Genomic DNA, 25,035 nt, shown 5'->3' with positions numbered 1-25,035 from the left:
CAAACATATATATTCTTTGTGCAATGATGCATGAATGTCATACACATATGATTATATTGTTTTTAATCAACCATATTAAAATCTAATACGTATTTCAGATTTTGATGTTTATTTAAAATTTGATTGTAATACTGGTAGATAGTATTTCTCAAAATTTTAGTCTTAAGAAATGGTTAAGAATTTTTAATTTTTTTAAAAAATGTGTAATTAAGGAAAGTAGATTACTCATCTTCTAAAATTATTTATTTCCCAGTTTAAAATCTGATATAAATGTTTTTGTTTTGTTTGTTTGTCTGTAGAAGAGGGCATGATAGTACTGGAGTAACAGATCGTGTAGTAAATCAGTTGCTCACACAGATGGATGGAGTGGAAAGCCTGGAGGGTAATGTATTACATGATTTTTCTTTTTTGAAGTTATACAAACAAAGAATTCAAAGTTATTATATATTTTTTGGCAGGTTTAGAGCATATTTTATATTCAAATATTAAAGTATTATGAATATTAATAAATGAAATCAACAGAAATATTCAGGTTTTTGCTGTCTGTTTTTATTATCTAGAATTTCTCACAATTGAATGTTTTTAATTTTAATGAGTTAATAGAAAATATTTAAAATAAATCACACTGGCTTCTAGTGTTTGAAATCATAATAAATATTCTTCACGATTTTAAGTGTACAGTGTATAGGGTTCATTCTGGTTTAAAATTTTATGGCAAGAGATTACAATAAATTTAGTTTCTTCTTTTTATTTGCTTGAGAGTGTCATTGGATGATATTGATGACTCCAATGATTAGCCGATTTTGTCGTGGATCACTATCATTTCTACCTGCAACTTTTCTTTGAGTAACCTGAGAAAGGTGAGTATTTCCCAGTGAAAATACTTTCTTCTCTTTTACAAACATCTTTTGACCCACACTTCTGTTCCTGTTTATAAGGATAGCTCAAAATCAGGTGATACTTTGGGCTCTGACATGGTTTATTGTGGGTATTCACAGGATCTCTTCTATAGTTTCTATGTTTGCTACCAAGTTGTATGACAGTTCTCTTGCCTTGGAGCATGTAGAAACTGACTGTACTATTTACACTGACTCTCTTAGCTCTCTACTGGTCCTTGAATTGCTTAACGTTAGTTCTAACTTTGTTCTTGTCAAAATTCAAACAGATTGGCCCATTCTTTTGTATCTTCCCTTTCTATCCAATTCTTCTGGATACCTGGCTATGTAGGTACTTGCAGGAACAAGCTCACTGACACTGCAGTGAAATCCACTTGCTCTGATGCTGTCACAGCCTTGCCTATTCTACTTATGGACTATGCTCCTCTGATCAAGTCAAGGCTTTGTACTACTTGGCAGTCAATTTTGGGAGAACAACTTTTTAGCAAGCTTTACCAAATTAAACCTACTGTTGTTTTTTTGGCCCTCTAGTTTGTATAAGATCAGAGGGAGGAAGTTGTCATAGCTAGGCTATGCATTGGACACACTTTTTTGACCCATCATTTATTTTCATCTGGGTCTAATTCACCAGTATGTGGCCTATATGACACACAAGCCACTGTAGCTTGCATGTTACGGTTGTGCCTTCATTAAGACTGTAAGAAGTGGTACAGTTTTAAATGTACTTTATAAAGTTTTGCCCTGACATTGGACAGTGTCATTGCTAATGGTGACACTGTCCAGCTTGATAGTATTTTTAGGTTTTGCAGTCCATAGGCCTTATTTAATTCCATTATCATTCTTACTTGATTTTTGGGCATAGTTTTGTTTTTATCTTGATCATTTTTATTTTTATAGTATTTTAATTTTTGTTTGTATCCTAGTTGCTTTCATCAACAAATGTCAAACAACTAATCTTTTATTTGCTATTATTTTACCTTTACTTCACAAATAACGAATTCTTATTAAAACCAAGTGTAAAAATGCTTTAGATTATTCTAAAAGTTTGTATCTTGAATAATTTATTGTGATTTTGTTTTTAATTAACTATCTTCTGACTTCAAATAATACATATTTTACTACAGTATCTTAAAATGTATTTAATGGTAGCATAGCTTATAACCTTGGGTATTTTTGTTTAATTACTGCTAAATCTTACTTCAGTTAATAAAAAAAAAAGATATCTTTATGTCAGAAATAAGTAAAAGAACTTCTTCCAAATCACAGAAAATATTTTGTTAATGGTTATCAAATACCGATCATTGCTTGACGTAAACAACAAATCGAGAGAGGGAAGAATTATGTTTTGAAGCTATACCAGAGTTTCTCAAAGTAATTTATTTTTTATGTCACAACAACTATTTTCAAAATCGTTTTCTTACAACCATCATTTATTTTAAATCTCTTAGAATTATACCAGTAGAATAATTTAGTCAACTGTTTATACTTTGTATGATATTAAAAATATGCACATAACTTTGTAATTTGTATAACCAACTCAATATTTAGAAATCAACAGTAATATTTTTGAAATACTTGATGTTTTTTCTTCAGTCTGTCTTAAACAGAAGTCCAACTAAGAAGGCCAAAATTAGCTAAAATATGTTATTCCTAGAAGGCTTCATAAAGTTGTATGTTTATTAAATTTGTGCTCTTCAAAACTACTAAAATTATTCTATGATATTAAAATTATTGTATGAAATTTTGTAAGAAAATTGTATTAAACAGTATTAATGTAATATATATTATAAAAATATTTCGTTTGGTTTTAAATATATCAAACTATAAGCACAAATATGGCTTTATTGAAATCATGAATCCACAATATTTGTATAATTGGTTACTTTTGACTCTGTTAATGATTTTGTAATTTCACAGACTTTCTAAAATACTGTTATATTTTGAAGAGTTTAATTTTTTTATTCCTGACATTACATTAACATGTGATAAGTATCAATATTCACTCCAAAATTGGAAAACTTTCTTTGAAAACATGTTCTTTTTTAAAGATTGTGACAACTTGCTTTATTGTTCTTTAAAAGTCTTGAAAATATCATTGTAAATAACCAAACATTATAATTATTTTTCATTGTAGGTGTGTATGTGTTAGCTGCAACAAGTCGTCCTGATCTAATTGATCCTGCTCTGCTAAGACCTGGAAGATTAGACAAATGTTTACATTGCCCTCTTCCTAACTTGGTAATTATTCCACATTTAACCTGTACCGATTCAAGATCTGTTCAGTGTGGCAGTTCTTCTGTGCTTTAAATTATGTTATGCAATGTTTTAACCTGAAGATGACCTAAGAAGGTCGAAACGTTGTTCTCTACTTTATTTTAATAAAAGTTTTAATACCCATACCAGCAGTCTTTAGATAGTTGTTATGCAATTTGTCTATACTTTTACAAAAAAGAAAAAAGAATTTAAATTAAAAGTTACAGAATACTTAACTTTTTAAGACCAGCGGGTATTATACTCTGTAAACATACAATTAAAGATATGCAGCATGTTTTGTTTTTATTTTTTCATGTGAAGCAGAATTTTCACTTTATTTTATTTGTTATAATACAGGATGAAAGAGAAGACATTTTAAAGTGTCTCTCTCAGCGTCTTGTCCTAGCAGATGATATTGACTTACGTGATATAGCTGAAAGAACAGAGTTCTTCTCAGGAGCAGACTTACAAGCATTATTTTACAGTGCACAGTTGGAAGCCTTTCATGAAACAAAAACAAATGTGTCTGAAAGTAAGATAATATATATATGTATTTATGTGTGTCTGTGTGTATATATATATATATATAAATTGTTGTAAAAGAATATACAAACCAACAGGGTAGCATAAAAATTCTATATTTTTCCTTAATTAATTGTGTGTGGATTAGCTTTTAGAAGTCAGTCAGCCTGTTTCATGTGTTCATTGTCAACCAAGATTAAACTGGTTCAAAATAAAACAGTCAATTATGAGAAAACTTGCATCTCATTGACAGTTCTCACTTGTAACTTTTTGATTTGTGTTGTGTGTAAGCTTAAATATTGGTCAGAAAAATTTTGACAATAATGAACACTTTAAGGTTTGAGTTCCATGTTTTTTTGCTGTTCAAAGGACGCTACAACTTTTTTCGTCTGGAACCTTATTGGTTGTATTATGTAGATCCTAGTAGGTTACGATGTTAGGATGTGTAATTAAACATAAACTCTTCATACTTTTTGACTTTATATATATATATATATATATATATATATTTGTGAATATGGAGATTAGTTATAATTTTAATTTTAATCCTGGGTCATGGGTCAAAAGCCATGTCATCATGTTTGTTGACTTGTATTCAAACTTTTATTAAACAACTTTATAAATTTATGTCACTAGATTATACTTTAAACTTTAATATTATACACTATTAAATTTTGTGGTTTAAAAGTAAATATTAAAAAAAACTTAAACATTGAATTTTGTGTGTCATGTATATTGAATGCAGCACTGGCTCAAATTAGATGTTTGTGATATCAAAATACAAGGTCTGTAGTTTTGTACGTATTAGGAATTCAAATTACCAATATGAGCAAGCTTTAATATAAAATAAAAACTGCCTATATTTTCTGTTTGCTGAGGGTATTGCACATGTACCGAATCAAACACAGTGACCGTACTCAGTTGTTTGAAAATAATCCCTTCTATACATTCACTTGTGTATGTGGCATGTGAATAACCAATGAAAAGATCAGATTGTCTCCTTAGTGATATTTTCAGTCATTTTCAAGTGTTAAGATGCCATCTCATTCTTTTGAAACATGATTTCAAGGAGATAGGTTGTGTATGTAGTCTGCCCAAAATTTTATACTTTTTTAGACCTAAATACAGCTTAGTTACTAAGCTTGATAAATTATAGTGGAATTTTGTGTTATCAATATAGTAATTTATGATTTTTTAGTTGTTCAGCTGTGTGTGTGTGTGTGTGTGTGTGTGTATGCTTATATATTAAATCTAAAAGTAATTAGTTTATTTCATAGTTTATGTGTGCAAAATTTTAAAATGCCTTAGCAAATTATACCAAGCAGAAACCAAGTACAAAGGTCTAACTAGATGAAATAATAATTTACTGTATTATATTTTAAGAAAAATAAGTTTAAGAACTTGTTTGTAAATAGTAATAATATATATGTATATATAATGTACTAAAACTGAAACATGACTGTATTTTATAAAAGACTAGTCCATTGAAATCTGTTCAAGACAGGTCATTTTGTAAAGACCAGCTTTTTATTCTTGGATGCAGTAAAATGAGTCAACATATACCATGTCATTCTAAGGTTTAATCTCTTTAGATTAAACATTTGCATTTTCATGTTATAATTTATAGTCAGTCTAGAACAAAAAAACACAAATTATATTTATTTCCTAGTTTTTTATGTGGTTACAAGGTTGGTCAAATTGATAGACTCTATAGATAGGGTAGAGAAAATACCAGACAAAATATGAAGTTTCAGTGAAAAGAATGCTTAACATGTATTTAGGAGGTTTTAGAAATTTTGGAGATGAAGAATAGTTTTTAATCATGGCATAAAAAATCACCTGGCACTCAGACTAGTAAATTGAACAGATCTAAATCTGTAAGATTCATTTTCTAGTTTTCAATTATCTTGTTTTTATTCTATATGTAATTGAAAACATCATTCACTAAGCATCTAAAAGTAATACCCTTTAACATTGCAGCTGTTTTGTCAAAAAAGTGCATCAGTCCACTGGTCAAAAAGACACAAGTTGTTACAAAGAAAGATAAAGAGTTGGAAAACACCTTTAGTCCAGGTGTCACAGATGAAGAAGTGATGTATCTTCCAAGCATTGAAGAAGGAATTGTAGAACTTCAGCCTGAGCAACAGAGAAGACTTCTTCAGGAGGTTTGGTTAAATTCTGTGCTTGACAATGGAAACAAATCCAGTTTTCTGTTTTGAGTTTCACTACTTGGATCCTGCTTGAATCGATCACATTATATTTAATAATAGTCAGAACCTTTTACTCAATGCTTTGGCATTTCTGAAGAAACTATAGAATGATAGTAAGGCAGTGTCATCCTGGTTGATTATTGATACACTGTAATATCCATTGGTTAATAATAATTATCTGTAAACCAGGTATATTGCTATTTGTTTGTGCTCTTGATTTAGTGAAGCACGCTGAACAAGACCTGTCTTTGCCAAACATGCTGGAAATTTTCAAACTATAGTCCTCAAGTTGTTGCTCTCTTTATTACATTTAGTTTTATATTGGGAAGTTTAAAGGAGAGGGAAGATGTTATTTTAATTTTTGTAATTTGTACTTGAGGACTGTAGTTTGAAAATTGACAGACTTTGTTTGACTTATTCGATAATGAATTTCAAAGATTAAATATAAAAATCTATAATAACTATAAGAAACAGCTTTAAAGTTTGTGTTTATATTTCAAAGTCTAGTTTAGGAACTCTGTTTCCTTCATGAATTTTAGTTTCTTGAGTGATTGGCTTGCCAGTATCTGGTTTGATTAGTTTTATCTTGTGCCTCTAATTACTTATAAGGTGACCAATTAGTATCAAACTGACTTAGCAGAAGGTTAAAGACTTGTAACTTTAAAATACTGGGTTCATTTCACCATTATGGACATGGTGCAGATAGCAACAAACAATGAATAACCAACAAGTAAAGAAATAATACCCATTCAGTTCAAAGTTGTAAGGTAAGAAGGTATTATGTTTTGTTTTATCTTTGAAATTCATTATTACAAGTAACATTCATAAGTTAGCAAATAAATAAAATTCATAACTAAATTTGGTTAATTTAATGATGTTTTAAAAACAAAAATGTTTCTCAAGTAATGAAATAGTTTATTAGTTATAATTTCTTAACTACAATAATATGATTCTTTTTCCTGCGTAAGTGATATTTGCTTGTTTAGTAGAAAAAAAAGGTATTAAATAATGCTAGTGCTTTTTACCTGTGAATGTTCAGTTATTAAAAACTGTAACCTTTGTGTAGAAAGGAACAGTTCATTTTGTTGACAGCTAAAACTTCTTTTTTCTAATTTTAATTTTTCTTCTTCTTAAAGTGTAGCAGCTTTATTTCAAATGACTGTGTGTGTATAAATCATAGTAACTTACTTTAAACTGTGAATACAATGAAATAACTTTTGTCTCTTCAGTAAAAACTCTTAATGTACCTATTTATGTTGATATTTTTAGGTGAAAGATATAAAAACGAATATTTATGGGAGATACCAAAGACACCAAACTTCTACAGAAGATAACACACCCAGTTCCCTCTCTCCTCTTATAAAGCAGAAACACCTTCAGCATGTAGCAAATGAAATGTCCCCATCTGTAATGCTTGAAGAAAGACTACGCTACCAGTCAATGTAAGATCTTTTAATATGTGAATAAGTTAAAACTTTCTGAACATAAATTAGTCTACTTGAAATGACTTACCTGATCTCCAGAAAGGTTATTTTATATTGCTAGTTTTATAGTCCCATATCCTGAAATTTAGTGTAGTTTGCTTTTTATAACGTATTGTAGAATGTGAAAGATGTTAAAAGGAGAATGGTTTCATGACTTGAACTGACCTTTATATCTGGCAAAATGCCTAGGAATGGAGCTGTTTATGAGGATTCTCAATGATGATATTATCACAAGTAATAGATTAGTTTAATTTGCTTTCTTCACATATAATTTTTATGCTTTTTTTGGTCAAACAAGCTCAAATTTAAAAAGACTTCCTACAGTATTAAAATAAGTTACTCCAATCTTTCTTAATAATTTGGTATGGTGACAGAAATTTTAACAGTAAGTTTTTCATTGAGAAAAAGTACTTTGAATTCAACTGTTGAGAACTATTTCTTGAAAGTAATAAAAACATCAGGCCATAACTGATAAAACATGTTAAATATTTATTACTCATTATATCTTTCAGAGGTTTTTGTATAGACTTATGAAAATATAGATACAAATCAGGTTGATAGCAACAGAAAAATAGCAATTTTTGGAAAAAAGTAAGAATTATTAGTTTTACTTGGAAACTTTTTAACACTTCAAGAAACAGGAAAAAGTGTTGTCAACTCACACTGCAGGTTTCATAAAACGTGTTTATTACTTTGTTATTCATGTGCTGAGTTTTGTACCTATTTAAAATCAAATGTGTGAAAATAAAAGTTAATTTTAAAAACTTGCACAGAAAGCTTTAATTAGTACTTCTAGGCTCTTTATAAACACCAGAATTAATCTTAAAATAACGATAAGTTTACACAGCAAGTGTATTGCATATTGAAAACAGTACATTTGCAACAATGGAATTATGAAACTGTTCTTTTTTGATTCAAGAAATAGTTGTCAACAGTTGAATTCAAAGTACTTTTTCTCAGTGAAAAACTCACTGTTAAAATTTCTGTCACCATACCAAATTGTTAAGAAAGATTGGAGTAACTTCTTTTAATATTGTAGGAAGTCTTTTTAAATTTGAGCTTGTTTGACCAAAAAAAGCATAAAAATTATATGTGAAGAAAGCAAATTAAACTAATCTATTAGTTGTGATAGTATCATCATTGAGAATCCTCATAAACAGCTCCATTCCTAGGCATTCTGCCAGATATAAAGGTCAGTTCAAGTCATGAAACCATTCTCTTTTTAATATCTTTCACATTCTACAATACGTTATGAAAAGCAAACTACAGCGAGTGTATTGCATACTGAAAACAGTACATTTGCAACAATGGAATTATGAAACTGTTCTTTTTTGATTCACTAAATACTTTTGAAATTGTTCTAAAGCATTGCCATTAGTTTTGCCCAAAATGCTTTAATAACACCTTACTTAAGAAGAAGGAAGTTGTGAGATATGCAACCAAGTTGAAAACAGATTAGGGTTCAAACTGTTATCTATATATTATTCTTGACAGTACGATATACTCGGAGTTTCGGACAAAACTACAGTATATTATCGTTACAATAGTTTTGATGCCGTAGTTTTTTTGCTTTCTGACTTTTTGTGTCTAAAGTTATTAGTAATAATGAACCCTTCCCTGTATTCTCTCGTTGTATTAAGATCATTAACTATGTTCTGAAAGAAGAGGTTAGTTGGTTGTTTTTAGGCAACGACTTACTCTTAATTGAAACGTTACCATGAAGACAAACAAAAGCTATCAAAATGTTAAAACTTCAAACGTGATTTTGTTACATTATGAGTTTAGAAAAATACAAATACACTTCATTCTGAAATCGTAAATATAATGTATAGTTTTGTAAGTAAAGTGAGGAAAAATACCAAAATACACATAGGTAAAATAAGTAGATTTTTTTCGTGTACTCGCGGTTTTGAGAGACTTTTTTAATGATAATTTTCGTGAAGTTATAGCAGATGGCGCTACTGTGGGCAAGCAACGTGAAATCTTCACAACCTCAAGAGTAAACCAGTTAGTAAACCTTTCGTTAAAAACATACCGCTTTTAAAATGACCGAAAATTCGAATAACAATTTTTCAAATTTTAAAAACTTATCCGTTTAAAAATTTTGAGGAAATTAATTATTGTGTTAACATCATTTATGTTTCACAATTTAAATCGGGAGTAAAAATCATGACTTTACTGTTGTAACTTTATTTTTGTAGTACTTTCAAATCAACATTAAAATTATTATTCTTATATTTTTAAGAATAATAAATAATAAAAATAAGTATAGAAATACATGTGGAATATTATATGATACGATGAATGTTAAAGCTCACAAAGGTTATTTTCGTGAATTTATTTATTTTCATAATTACCGGCTTTAAACGTTGAAAGACTATTTTATTGCCGAAAGAATACTTGAAAATAATAAATAAAATGTTTTTGACCCTATTTTACTTTTGAGGATACGTGAAATTATTTGACGTGTAAGAAAAAAAATATTTCGACATGTGAAGAACAAAAACGTCACAGTCCGTTCTAAAAACAAACAAAACGAAATGAAGGTTAAACCTCAATTATGAGAAATGTTTGATTTATGATAAAAGTAATGATAATTTATCTAGTTTAAAGTATTAAATAAGTCAATAACTACCACAAGTTAATTAACTGCCTTTTACGACTACTATCTGTTATAATGGTAACTTGTGTCTCTTGAATAATGTGCTAGACAGTGAGTCAAAAGTTTGCGTTGACACGTGAACGTGCTTGTGTTAGGTATTTATATTTTGTATGCATATTTTAACCATATTATACCTGTGTCTTTAGAATGTACAGTTATTGTTTATCAAGTTTCACATCTAACTACTAGGGTGCCATCTGCAGTTGTTGTTCATCTACAACTAATGTACCAAGATTTCTCCGCCCTGGCATTGTCAGGTGGTTAAGGCAGTCGACTCGTAATGGGTCGTAGGTTCGAATCTCCGTCACACCAAACATACTCGCCCTTTCAGCCGTGGGGGCGTTATAAAGTGACGGTCAATCCCACTATTCGTTGTTAGAAGAGTAGCTTAAGAGTTGGCGGTGGGTGGTAATGACTAGCTGCCTTCCCCTAGCTTTACACTGGTAAATTATGGACGGCTAGCACAGATATCCCTCGTGAAGCTTTGCGCGAAATTAAAAACAAAACAGCAACAAAAAACAAAATGCATTGTAGAAAGACAAGCTTATTCAGTTGTTGTATCTTACATTTTAGTTTTGTACAAGTTTGTTTAAATTATTTAGGGATTCATGTGAAGCTTCGTGTGTAATTTATTTACATTGGTGATCGTAACTTGTACAGATGTCGTGTAGTAATTTGCTTTTGTTTAAAATAATGATCTTGTAAAGGTTAGGAATTTTGTTGTTATTATTACAAACCAACTGGAAATTCTTAGTGGTATTTTCATTGTCTATATTTTGTCATTGGACGAGAGAAGACTCTAGGTAAACCGCTTTTCAGTTGTGTGTATGCGTGCACTTGTCAAACCATAAACTTAACATTTCAGTTAAACAGCTTCCTTCGTTCAAATGTTTGATAACCAGCCCTCTGAAGTGTAAACGTGTGACTGACAGTTTTTCCCCACAATATTACAAAGTTCCCCTAAGTGGCTTCATCGTGTTGTACAGTGGAGATATTGAAAGAGAAGATTACCCAGGTGGTTAGGTGGGTGAGTCTTGTGATGGATAGCCTTGACAGCAATGCGTGTCACCGAAAGTCTGAACTAATTCCCGCGCCATCTATTGTGCTATGATCTGTTCCTTAACCATTTGTTACAGTTGAGTTAAAAGCTACAACAAAAGTACGTGCTAAAATTACATTTTATAGGAAGACCACCATCTTGTCCATGTCTGACTTGACATTACCTCCCACCATCATACTTATTACGTATTAACCACGCTAAAACATCTGTCTAAGACTGTGGTTGAATTTTGTTGTGCTGTTTGACTATTCTACATTTGTGACATGGTGCTCTTACAAACATGAGTCTGCTACTTAAGTAGCGATGGGAAAATATGTTGTACGTTATATGTTTTTGGAACATGTTTCACGAATACTATGGTCATTATTCATGACCTAGAAATATGTATATATGTATTATTTGAAAGCTATCTTCTTTAACTAACAAAAAGTTTTAAAGTTTTTTCGCCTTGGCTGTAAAAAAAAAGCTTCAAATAAGATATACATTTTTATGGCCTAGGGACACTTTTCACTTCAGTTTCAGGACATAATAGGTGCTTCAGTCTGCGCACACGATTTTATACCATGACACAGTGTGATGGCCATGTGGGTTAAGGCGTTCGACTCGTAATCTGAGGGTCGCGGGTTCGAATCCCCGTCGCACCAAACATGCACGCCCTTTCAGCTGTGAAGGCGTTATAATGTGATGTTGAATTCCACTCTTCGTTGCTAAAAGAGTAGCCCAAGAGTTGGTGGTGGGTAGTGATGACTAGCTGCCTTTCCTGTAGTCTTACACTGCTAAAGTAGGGACGGCTAGCGCAGATAACCCTTGTGTAACTTTGCGCGAAATTCCAAAAACAAACAAACACAGTATATGCCTTAATTCCCAAATGATATGCAAGAATACGCAATCGACAACTATAAAATTATAAAAATATTGAAACTTCTTATTTTGTGAGAAATCGCAACAATTTTTAAATTAAATATTTATAATTTTATTTTCGTATTAACGAACCCGTGGGCGTGTATGACCCACATTTACAGGGTCGCTGTCATGCAGATTTAATGTTTAAACTACTAAGGGGTTGCGTGAAAACTTTTTTGCCCTTTATGGAAACCTCGGGATCGAGACGATTCGTTTGGTACCACTTAGAAGTCAGTGCGACCAGCGGTTTCAGTGGAGTTACGTGACACACACACAGATCTTATGATATAGATTTTGGCAACTGGATTGCTAATAGCTAAATTTTCTCAATTTTTAACTGCAATGAGAAACTGCCTTTAAGGAATTACGCGATTCTCATCAGTGGCGTTAAAACAGACTATTATTATTATAAAAAAATTGTATTGACTTTTATGACGACCAGTTGAACTTTGATATATGAAGAAGGCGCGATAATGCCACTGCCTTACCAAACTTGGATAAGACTGTCCTACGTAACTTATCCTCTGAACCAGCACAGTTATGGACATTATGTAACTAAAATAGGCTTAGCTTTTGTGTAACATTTAAACTGCTGAATGATCTTGTTAGACATGGATAAAGCAACGAAATTGTCTTAAGGCCTTATGGTACGAAACTTACACAAAATAAAATGAGTATTGTACTGAAATGTAGTACGACCATATCCAACCGAACAAAGTCGAAATAGTAAAAGGCCTTGAGAGATTTACTGTAAACTCCTATTATACTAGTACACTGTAACTGCAGTAAAAACAACAACAAAAAAACGTAGTTTCGATACGATCTTTAAAAAATAAAAAATTGTTTAAGTTATAGAGACAGCCTTACCAAACATTAATCCTGTATTAAATAACATTGACCAGATGGCCTTATTGAGCTTTAACCATGTATTAAACGACAAAGACCGGGCGGGCTTACCAAACTTGAAAACGAATTAAACAACAAAGACCGAGAGGTATCACCAAACTTGAAAACTGAATTAAACAACAAAGACCAGAGGTCTTACCAAACTTGTAAACTGAATTAAACAACAAAGACCGAGCGGTCTTACCAAACATGAATATTGAATTATACAATAAGGAACAGATGGCTTTACCAAACTTGAATACTGTATTAAGTGACAATAAACAGATGGGCCTTACCAAACTTTAATAATACTGAATTAAACGACTTTGACCGGATGGCCTTACTGAAATTGTCGTATTAAACGATAAAAGACCGTCCGGTTTTTGTTGTGTAATTTAGTATTTAAGGAGGCCGTCCGGTCTTTTTCAACTTGAATACTGAATTAAACAACAAAGGCCGAGCGGTCTTACCAAACACGAATACTGAATTATACAACAAGGAACGGACGGCTTTACCAAACTTGAACACTGAATTATACAATACAACAAAGACCAGGCGGTCTTACCAATCTTGAATACTGTATTAAATAACAATGAACAGATGGACCTTACCAAACTTTAATAATACTGAATTAATCGACTTTGACCGGATGGCCTTACCAAACTTTTGTACTATATTAAACGACATTGACCAGACGTCATTACCGAACTTGAATTTGAAAGCTGTATAGAACCAAGCTTACTAGATGACATAAAAATTAAACTGAAAATACTAAACCTGTATACTGCATAGAATATGACAAAGAAAAAATATTAAACTAAATATTGTAGTGTACAGACATAAACATTATCTAATCAGATCGCATGCTGTATAAAAATAACAAAATGGCCTAGCTAAACTTATATAACACTGTAAAAATATTAAAAAACTGAAGCAACACAGTGTTACACATTTCAAATTTGACACTGTTAAAGATTTAACGTACTTATTCAGCAATGAATACGTGTTACAAAATGAATGTAACCAGCAAATCTTCAGTTGCTGTTACCGCAATCGACACTTGAAAAACTTGAGGATATTTATAAAACATTGTAGTTAGTCCTAATGACACTCCAAATTAAATCTCTCCCATGTGACTTTATTTCAAAAAACTACACAAGCGATGACGTCCAATTAACCTATCACTGTACTTTCTTTTGCACGAGTATACTTGTATTTAGGTATTATGGGCAATTTAATAATGATTTAAATAAAAAACAGAATAATCAACTGCAGTTAAAAATATATTTGGGGAATGTGCTTAAAAACGAGAGAAGCAAAGTGCGATAAGCTTTCTTATCGTTAATAGCCATAAATTTATTTCGAAACTTTGCACAGGATCTTATAATTAAATAAGATTTTATGTGTTAAAGTTACAGAATGCAAGGTGAATAAAAACATTGCAGCCAAGCTTAACTTTTATCACAAATGTTAGGCTTAACATTTTGGTTTAGGAATGAATGTCTGAGTGTTTTGTTTTTGTTTTTAATGATAGAGTTCTCATGTGAGTACTAATTATTTTAAATAATTATGATTTGAGCTGGTTTTGGCTCTCTTAAAATATATTTTGCATTTTGAATATATGATTGGTGTCGCTAATTTCCTGTGTTTTTGTTTTTTTTAACTTGCGTATTGATAAGCATTATAGCCAGTGACGTCATTTCAACTAAAGAAGTCTGATTGTAGTCATATTATCAACGTCAGCAATAAAATAATTGTATACAAAATTAATTATGTTAAGCGTAGTTGCTTTCTTATTTCTGTTTTCATGCAATTTTTGTCGGTGTTATAATGGAAGAAAAACCTGTTGATTCGTACTGAGTTTACTCACTTGCAACCGTTCGCATTTGAAAGTCTATACCACGTGTTACTGGTCTCTAGTATTAACGCATTTTCTCTCTTGTTGGAAGAAATCAATGTTCTGCGTGTGTACAGGCGTTTGTTTGCACACCTGCTTGCTTGCATCTGCTGTGGCAAGGAATGATTTATATCACTCCTTTGTGTTCTTTTCTTGCAAGTCTGCTTTTTGATTGGTTACGCCCTAAATTTAAACATGCAAGGGTTGTACTTAGTATATATATATTTTTTTTTGAATGAGAGGTTTGAAAGATATATTGAAACAAAGATGTTCATGTGCTCCATGTATAAAAACGCTTCTATGTCTAGAAGTAAAACACTTAATCCTCCATAGTTGTCAGAGAGTAATCGACAAGCACTGTTCTTAAAACATTTCATTCACAACAACAACATTACAATTAGCATCAGCTCTTACACTAATGAGGAAAGCTGCCGAACAAGAGAAGTAATGTACTGTTGTAGTTTGCAAGACCTAAGCTGCAGCTACTATTTTGAGCTTGAAACCCCACTGGGCACACCTGCAAACAATACCTTTTTCCTGGATGCTGATAAAAACACCATAACTGTCATTGGTATATCTTGTTCATTAGATACTTGTGGGGTGAGGCAGTATGGGGGCTGCCAATCTTATCTACTTCTCACTTCATGCTTTGTTTGTAAGCATTAAAAAATGAGAAGACTGTATCTGGAAAGGTGATTCAGAGACATTTTTACTAGATAAAAGGATGTCATAGATTGTATCAACCCTACAGGAAGAAATGTTGCTGAAAAGAATGTGGTAATAAAACACTTTCAGATAGGTGTTCACTGAGAATGAAAAATGCAGTAGCACCTGCATTTTAGTAAAGCCTTTTTGTCTGGTAGAAAAGGGTCAGTATTCTTATTGTTCTCCCTGAAAGAATAAAAATAATTCTTTCCAGTATCTGGTGTTCAATGCCGTTGATCTTAGCTGTTGTAGTAGTTAGGTGAACCTCTAATTTGTTGTCAGATTCATAACAAGTGAAAAAGAGCAAACATAATTTCAGTATTTTATGATATGAAAACTTGTAATTCAAATAAATAACAAGAATTAAATACAGGTGCATATTAAAGTTCAGACAAATATTAGTTATATAATCATAATCACAATGAATGTTTTACCCCGAATTCTTCACCTTTACTGAGATGTTTGATTTTAATTTACCATATCTGTTATTTCCAAAGTTTTGAAGAAACCATTTAGGATTTATTATGTTATAAAAAACTAGAATAGGTGATCTTATATCAGCAGTTTTTAGAGGTTTTATGAATATCAATATTTAATAGCTAAAGTATGATCAGAATGTTGAGATAAAAATTCCTTGCTGAATTTTTTATGCTTTTCTATACCTTTAGTAGAGAAACACAAAATAACATTGTGATATTTAATAAATATAAAATTTGTTATAAAATTCAATGTCAAATCCAAATAATTATTTTTGATTGTGGCAAACTTATCAGTTAGAAGAGAATGTAAATGTTTTCTTTAAATAGTGCCCCCTGGTGGCTCAGTAGTAAGTTTGAAGTCTTATAATGCAAAAATTTAAAGTATAATACTTGAAATGGATATAATATAGATAGCCTATTCTGCATCTTTATACTTAAAACAAACAAATTATTTAAGTAAAATAAAGAGTTGTTATATGACAGAAGAAATTTTCAACCAGATGTTGAGAATGGTATAAATTTTCTATTTATTAAATGCAAAATAACTTCTCAAGCAACATAATTTTGTTAAAAAAGAATCAAATAATATTTGGAGAATATGGAAACATCTGCCCCAAAACACTGTGAACTCCTTGAATTTAAAGGCCATTAGGGATATACTCATTGAAGTTACTTCCCATGATATTTTGAATCTCTCAAAAGGAGTTATTGTTGAGAGGGATTTGAAGAACATCCCCAAGTCAGAGATCCTCTTTGGTTTTTTCACCGAAAGAATTTCATCAGTGAGGTGCATCTACATTCATAAGGAAGGAATCATGCTACCTACCAGTGTTCTAATTTTGATGTTTATGTCACCATGTCTACCTACTGCTGTCATGGGAGGTTATCTGAACCATTAGGTGCAACCATATATTCTCAATTCTCTTAAATGTTTCCAGTGTTAGCAGTTTCATTATTCAAAGGCACGACATCATGATTCTTTGTGTGCTTATTGTGGTGGCAAAGAACATGATATCTACGAGTGCAAACATAATAAGTGAGTTGGAAAGTCATTGTCAACTCCTGTCTTTAGCCCCACCATCCCCCCTAGCATCTGCTTGGGTCCACTTCCTTCAGCTTTGGTTTCTGGCATCTCCTTGGGTACAACTTCTTGAACTCTGAGATCTAGAACAATTATTCATTCTTTCCCTCAGTAGCTGGAATCTCTGTCTAGTGACAGAGACATGCCCACTCGACCCAGGGCAGAATCTATGGAGGTCAACAGACCTTCTTCTCATAAAGACAAAAGGTGTTGTTGTAAACCAAAAGGTTTGCCAACCAGTTTTCTTTCACCTAAATAAAAATGGCAACTTTAATACAGTGAAACTGTCAAACTTTCTGTTCTAATGTGGATGACATTCAGACCTTGATTGATTTAATACAGGAAATATTTCTGAAACCTGTTATAACAGTCTCTTTTAAACATTTTTCTTTATAATGGAATGACACGTGTGATGGGCGAGTGCATGGAAGGATGACTGCTTGTCGAACAGCATGTGCCCACTCTGTCGTTGCAGCTCAATACACTGTTTGTTCTTTCTACTGTCACCTGGAGATATTTATCAATCAGACCTTGATGCTCTCATTGAAGAGTTGCCATCTCCCTTTTCAATCCTGGAAGACTTTTATGGACACAATCCTTTCTGGAGTAGTACTGATATTGATGGTAGGGGGTAATTCCATAGAGCATATGCTCTTGGATCACAGTCTTTCTCTCTTCAGTACTGGTTCTTATACTTATTTTCATGCACCTAATCAGTCTTTTACTACAGTTGATTTCTCTTCCGCTCCCCTTCACTTTGCTGTAACTTTTCTTGGAGGATTGACAGTGACCTGTAGGGAAGTGACCATTTTCTTATTGTTTTGCAACTGACCCTCTTTTACCACTCTCTTGGAACTTGATCCTTCTGTCATCTATCTGCTATCAATAGATGACCAGTTGTGGTGACTGACTGTATTGTCCAGGCAGCTGCTCATTCTATTCCTAAGACCTTGACATGTTTCCCGTGGTATCCTTGTCCATGGTGGAGTCCTGCCTGCCAATAGGCACAGAGGGCTCAAAAAATTGGCCTTGAATGCTTTTTGCAGGTATTCCTCTCTTTTGAATGACATTGCTTTCTAGTGTGCCAATGCCAGTTCACAACTAGCATCTCTTCTACCACCAATTCCAAAATCCTGTCACACAAAACTTGGAAGGTCATTGAGAAGTATACTCCCATTTTACTCTGCAATAGGCAGGAATTTGCTCATATCCAGAGTATTGCTGGTACTCTAGGTGAAAGCTTTTCTTGTGTATCTTACACTTCTGTTTTTTATCCTGTCTTTCTGGCCATCAAGTGTTATGCAGAGTGATCATCATTTATCTTTCAAGCCAATCATCTCTATGATTGTAAATTGCCCCTTTTACACTGGTGGAACTCAATCTTGCTTTTCATCAGTTGGGCCTAATGATGTTCACTATGAGATGTTGTGCCATCTCTCCTATCTCTCTTGCTATTCTTCTGGTTGTTTTTGAATGGATCTTGCAGGAAAATATTTTTCCTGATCCTTGGTGTTGAGCTATTGTCCTTCCTTTCTCTAAACCTCAGAAGGATTCTTTCTAACTATCATCTAGTTGCTTTGACAAGCTGTCTCTGTAAGGTTTTAAAGAGGATTGTTAGTTCTCACCTTGTCTGTTTACTTGAATTAAACAACCTCCTCTCATCCACCCAGTGAGGATTCTGTCAATAATGGTTCACCATGGACCACCTGATTTTACATGAAACACTGATCAGGGAAGCCTTCCTCAGAATGTAACATCTTGTTTCCATGCTTTTTGACCTTGAGACGTCTCATGACATTACATGGAAGTATGGAATTTTGCAATACCTCCACTCTTGTGGGTTATCTGGCCATTTACCATTTTAATCCAGAATTTTTTACTGGACAAGCAGTTCCAAGTTCATGTAGGTTCTACATTTTCCTGTTCTTTTTCACAGGAACTTGGAGTCCTTCAGGGATATGTCTTGAGGGTCACACTTTTCAGTATCAAGAATAATGCTAGCACTTCACAATTTCCTCCTACTGTTGCAAAAGGGCTCTATGTCAATGACTTCCACTTCTCATGTCAGTCATTGAACATGAGGTTTCATGAACAACAATCTCAGACTGTCCTCAATTGCTTGTTTAAGTGAACCACAGCAAATGGTTTTACTTCTTCTTTCTCCAAAACTGTTTGCATGCATTTTTGCTACCAATGGGGGGTATACACCCTGATCATGAGCTCCATCTCAATACCCTTTTGAGATTCTCTTGATTTAATAAGGATTGGTTTTCTTTATGAGAAAAACTTCTTTTCATTTTTAAAAGTCACTTCCTCTTTTGCTTCTAAACTCCCTTTGACTGAAAAAAACAAACAAAAGAGAACTGTCTTAGGAAAAAATACCAAGTATGGTTTCAAAAACTTCCAAAACTTTATCCCAAATCTCTTTGTCAGTCTTCGTGTGCATGAGCAATGGGACAGTAAAATATTCTGTGATGCAGAAGGCAAGTTTGAAGACTTGATTGGCAGTTCTTATATAAGAGGACTCAAAGAAATACTTAGAAGAAGATTTTGCTTGTGAAGAAACAAAAGATACTGCAGGAAAATCACAAGCCATAGAATATTTGTATAGACTGAGAGAATGGAATATTTCTTACAAAATTGTTGGTGTGGTGTTTGACACAATTACTTCCAACACTAGGTAGATGAAAGGAGAAGGAGTTACAATTGAAAAACGATTTATGTTGTCATTTATTTTATGTACTGTGTCATCATCATTTATTGGAAAAACTAGCAGGAAAAAATAGAGCACCTGACATTAAAGACAAAAAAAGATTTACCAATCCTTATAAACCCAAGAAAATCTCAAGAGGGAATTGAGGGAATAATTCTTGAATCACTTATAAATCTTTCTTCATGTTTTTTTATTTGAATTTCTATTGAATGATTTTATGACCTGGCTAACTAAAAAGCCATCATCATTATCATCATGGCAAGAAGACTTTAATTTTCAAATAATGCAGTGATGGATTAGAAGGCTTTTAGTAACTGATGATGCCATAATATGAAGCATCCATCTCGTAAAGGACTCTGTAAAAATTTTAACCATAAATCAACAGCAAAAACAATTTATGTTACAAGTAGCAGAATCTCACCAAAAACTTTATCCAGGTTGAGTCCATATCATTGAATAAATACTTATATGAATAAGTTTTCTTTATTATCATTATTACCATATGTTTAGACCAAATTTCTTCCTTTGAATGATGTTCTGACCACTTAGATTCAGTTTATTTAAATTATATTTTAACATTTTTATAATCTTTTTAGTATTAAATTTCTGTTAGCTCCCAAAACAAACTATTTTATTTAGTAATAATTGTTCCTTTAGTTATTCTTAGTTATTTCCAGTACTTGTTATTCACTTATTTTTTTAACATATTCAACAAAATGCATCTAGAAAATTTGCAAGTTAAAAATAACAAAAACAAATAGGTATATTTTTGAGACACATCACAGCAAATTTTGATATTACTTATATAAGTTTGATAACATTATTTAGTGTGTAATTAACATGTTGAGCCATCTTGCATGTGTTTTCATAGAATTATGACCTTGAAAAGTAAACCTTAAAAAGCCTAACAAATTGAGTTTCTTTTTTGTACAGAAAGGTTATTGAGGCAGTTTGTTTTGTTTGTTCTTTATCAATAACACCAATTTTGAAGTCAATAACTGAGTTACAATTTCCATAATGGCATTAGGCCAAACAAGTTAGGACATTTAAAAAAATGTTTTTCAGGACACCTTAATGTGTTTTGTATACAAAAGTAATACAAAGGTGTCCAACAAATTTACAGTCATGTGAAAAAATTAGGACACCCTATGAAAGCCTGTATATTTTTGTAACATTTTTGGATATATAGATATTTAATCTCAATTTTAACAATACTGAAATTAAAACTGAAGAAAAACTTTTCAAGATCTTCTGTAAAATGTAATTCTACAAAAATGTATATTGTAACTGAGGAAAAAGTTAGGACACCCCCACATTTATACCCACTTAAAATGGCTCAACTCACACACAGGTGTATCACACCAGGTGCACGTGATTAGAAGATCATTACTCAGCATTGTGAATGAGGCTTGCCATATTTAAATCTCAGACATTTAGTTTGGTGTGCTCCTGACTGTTGAAGTGAGAGTGAGCACCATGGTGAGAGCAAAAGAGCTGTCTGAGGCCTTCAGAAAGAAAATTGTAGCAGCTTATGAGTCTGGTAAGGGATTTAAAAAGATCTCAAAGGATTTTGAAATCAGCCATTCTACTGTCCGTAAAATAGTCAACAAGTGGAGGGCTTTCAAAACAACTGCCAACATGCCCAGGTCTGGTTGTCCAAGCAAGTTCACCCCGAGAGCAGACTGCAAGATGCTAAAAGATGTCTCCAAAAAACCCTAAAATGTCATCATGGGATCTACAGCAGGCTCTGGCTACTGTTGATGTGAAAGTGCATGCCTCTACAATCAGAAAGAGACTGCACAAGTGTAACTTGCATGGGAGGTGTGCAAGGAGGAAACCTTTGCTCTCTAAGAGAAACATCAAGACCAGACTGAAGTTTGCCAGAGAGGATGTAGACATAGACCAGGACTTCTGGAATAATGTTCTTTGGACAGATGAGTCCAAAATTGAATTATTTGGACACCAGAACAGAGGACATGTTTGGCGTAAACCAAATACAGCATTCCAGGAAGAGGACCTCATACCAACTGTGAAGTATGGAGGTGGAAGTGTCATGGTTTGGGGCTGCTTTGCTGCAGCAGGACCTGGACAGCTCACAATCATAGAATTTACCATGAATTCTACTGTGTATCAGAGGGTGCTTGAGGAACATGTGAGTCCATATGTAAAAAAATTAAAGCTGAAGTGGAACTGGACCCTGCAACATGACAATGACCCAAAACATACCAGTAAATCCACCAAGGGCTGGCTGAAAACTAAGAAATAGAGAGTCCTGGAATGGCTGAGTCAAAGCCCAGATTGTAATCCCATTGAGATGCTATGGGTGACTTGAAACAGGCTGTACATGCAAGAAACCCCTTAAACATCTCACAGCTGACAGAATTCTGCATTGAGGAGTGGGGCAAACTTTTTTCAGACCGATGTCAGAGACTGGTAGATGGCTACAAGAAGCGTCTCACTACAATTATTTCAGCCAAAGGGGGTAACACTGGCTATTAGGGGGTAGGGTGTCCTAACTTTTTCCTTGGTTAGAATATGCATTTTTGTAGAATTACACTTACAGAAGATCTTGAAAAGTATTTTCTTCAGTTTTAATTGTTTAGTTATGTTCTTATAATCTCTCAATATTGTTTAAATTGAGATTAAATATCTATATATCCAAAAATGTTACAAAAATACACAGGCTTTCATAGGGTGTCCTAATTTTTTCACATGACTGTATATGTTTATAAAGGTAAGAATAGAGAACGTTTGGGTTCCTGTATTAATAAGAATGTTTAGTGCTGCTTTGTCAGGAAAGAACATGGAAAACGTATATATTTTTCTGTGTCATTTGTGTCTTGTGTACTGTGTTCTTCCAATATAAATTACTTTGTACAAGAGGAATGTTTATCATCAGCCCAGAACTTTAATGGAGGTTAAATGTGTAGATATTTTATGTAAATACATTAAGCACCATCTGATTTAATATATTAAAAACAAATACCAGTAGAAAGTATATTAAGATTCATCTATTTTCTTACTTATAGATATGAAGCTTTCATGGGAAGTCGAAGTACAGACTTCACTGTTCCAGGCTCATTTGGTGGCAAAAGAGTGACATTGGCTTGATGTTATCTTGTCCAAGATATCTTTTTGATTTCCAATGGTAAGTTATTTTAATTACATTAAATGTAAAATTACTGTTAATGATGAAATGTAATTATTTGCTGGCAGTTTTTCTGCTGACATTGGTTTATTATTTGATAAGGTATTCCACATAATATTTTGATTAACTGTCATTCTCAATGGTTTGATGTTTAGTGATTGATTCCAAGGGATACATGGGGTTTGGTGAACTCTGTATACTATTGTGTTGATTGATACCATCATACTTTGGGAAAATAGTATAGATTGTATTATGAACATCCTTCTGTAATATTGTGGTTTAATACTAATAAACTTAGTTGATATTTTGTACATAGTTTATTGTAATAGTTAATAAGTAAGATATTTTATTTCAGTGATACTGGTTTGATGTTTAATGCGTGGTTTGACACAGTTATATCATTTATTTGTAGCAATAAAGATCTCATGGTCATTGTATTGATTATAACACACTATCTTGGTAAAGCTTAATTTTAACAGATTATATATGTGCAATATAGTGTCACAGTAAATCTAGTGATAGTTTTACTCAGTTCTTGTTTCATAATGAATAATACCTTTTTAGCAAGAAAGTTATACAGTATCATTTCAACTATGCTGTTACATTGCTGTTTATATGGCCTGTTCCCAGTATCAGAGATTGTCAGATTAGTTAGGTTATGGCATGCAATGTCTTAGTTAAAACAACAATAAAATATGAATATGGGTTTCTGATAGTTTAATACTAGACTGTTATTAAATTGAAGCTAAGAAATAACACATCAATAAAATGCATCAAGTTAGATGCAGCGTAAAATAAATAAGTAACAAATATGTTCACAAAATTCATCTGAGTCTTGTCATGAAGTTAATGTCTGTATATGTATGCACTGAATTTTTTTAAACATTTTTATCAAATGGCTAAGAATCCAATTTCAAAAATAATTTTATATAACAAGTTGATTAAAATTGGAGAGAAATATATTGTGAAATATTAAGTGGTGTGATACGATATCATGATTTTTTTTAGTTGTTATGTCTTAGTAGTTTTAGTTACTATGTTATACCAATAGGATTTTGTGTATGCAGTATTCTAACTGTTAACTTAAAAAAATACTACATCATATTGTTATGATGTATTAACCTGTATAATGTCCTGTCTTGTTATATGTTGACTTTTACAAAAATATACAGTAAGCCTGTATAAATGATCTGAACAGCATATTCCTTGCATAGGGAAACAAACTATAAGATGTGATGGACATCTTTTGCAGTGTTTACCTGTATGCTTCATATTGCAACAGTGGTCAGTTAATTTATAACAGGGTTTATTGGCATGTTGCGTTGCTATTGACAATGATATCTCACTATCTTTTAAGGACACCAATTCCAAATTTGTAGTGCTAGTTTTGAGCTATGAATCTGGTTTGAAAACAAATTACTATTTTTTATTTTTTTATAAGTTTTTGTAGAAGGGGTGTAAAGAGTTGTATCAATTAATTGACTTGATTTTATAAATATAAATACTGCTCTTAATATTTGGGTCTCAAAGAATTTTGAGATAGCTAGACTCGGTTATTTAGTTAAACTGCTAATGATAAGAAACAAATATTTATGTATGCGTCTATATGTACATGTATATTATTACATTAAATTTTCTGTAACAGCTGAATTTATACATGAATGATGAGATTGTGGAGCCATTAAAAACATTCTTCATTGTCAACAACCTCAGCCACTTATGAATACTAGATGACATATAAATCAAATGTATTTTCTCATTTCATATTCAATACTTCTCATATGTAAGGAACAGTACATGCCTGCTTTGAATAACTTAAGCCTGAAAAATGCAAAAAAAATTTTTTTGGCAGTTATAGCTCACAGGGAATGTTTTAACTTAAATAAAACAAGTTAAGTTTAACAGCAATCATATATTTCAAAGTAATAACTTAAATTCATCCTGAAATTTTAAAATTATAATAAAGCTTCTTCATAAACAACATTAGCAGTTTGCTTTCCATCTACCAACAGGTAACGATTTTGAGGTGAGTCTAACCTTGAACACCCTACATCTCATTTACTGCCAGAAACAATCCAGCAACTTTCATATGGTGACTTTGAATCCATTTAGAACATTCAACATTGTCTAAAGCGTC

At 32.2% G+C, this 25,035-nt stretch overlaps 1 protein-coding gene across 11 annotated transcripts in view; it reads left to right on the top strand.

Annotated features, from left to right (window-relative positions):
• The window catches only part of LOC143237123 (peroxisomal ATPase PEX1-like), a 118,681-nt gene that overhangs the window by 62,547 nt on the left and 31,099 nt on the right, over positions 1 to 25,035 (top strand). For all 11 annotated transcript variants that reach the window (XR_013019872.1, XR_013019871.1, XM_076476017.1 and 8 more), the window contains exons 18-23: positions 300 to 382; positions 3,031 to 3,134; positions 3,507 to 3,681; positions 5,652 to 5,836; positions 7,151 to 7,323; positions 22,780 to 22,898. Coding sequence is in view for 9 of the 11 variants with exons in the window: in XM_076476017.1 (XP_076332132.1) it covers positions 300 to 382; positions 3,031 to 3,134; positions 3,507 to 3,681; positions 5,652 to 5,836; positions 7,151 to 7,323; positions 22,780 to 22,861 (802 nt within the window). In the remaining 2 variants the exon portion in view is untranslated. The remainder of the gene's footprint in view (positions 1 to 299; positions 383 to 3,030; positions 3,135 to 3,506; positions 3,682 to 5,651; positions 5,837 to 7,150; positions 7,324 to 22,779; positions 22,899 to 25,035) is intronic.

This window comes from Tachypleus tridentatus, chromosome 13, assembly GCF_004210375.1.
Source record: "Tachypleus tridentatus isolate NWPU-2018 chromosome 13, ASM421037v1, whole genome shotgun sequence".
In the NCBI taxonomy this organism is placed as follows: Eukaryota; Metazoa; Arthropoda; class Merostomata; order Xiphosura; family Limulidae; genus Tachypleus; species Tachypleus tridentatus.
Note: the sequence above shows the minus strand (reverse complement) of the source record. Positions and strands in the feature narration are given on the sequence as shown.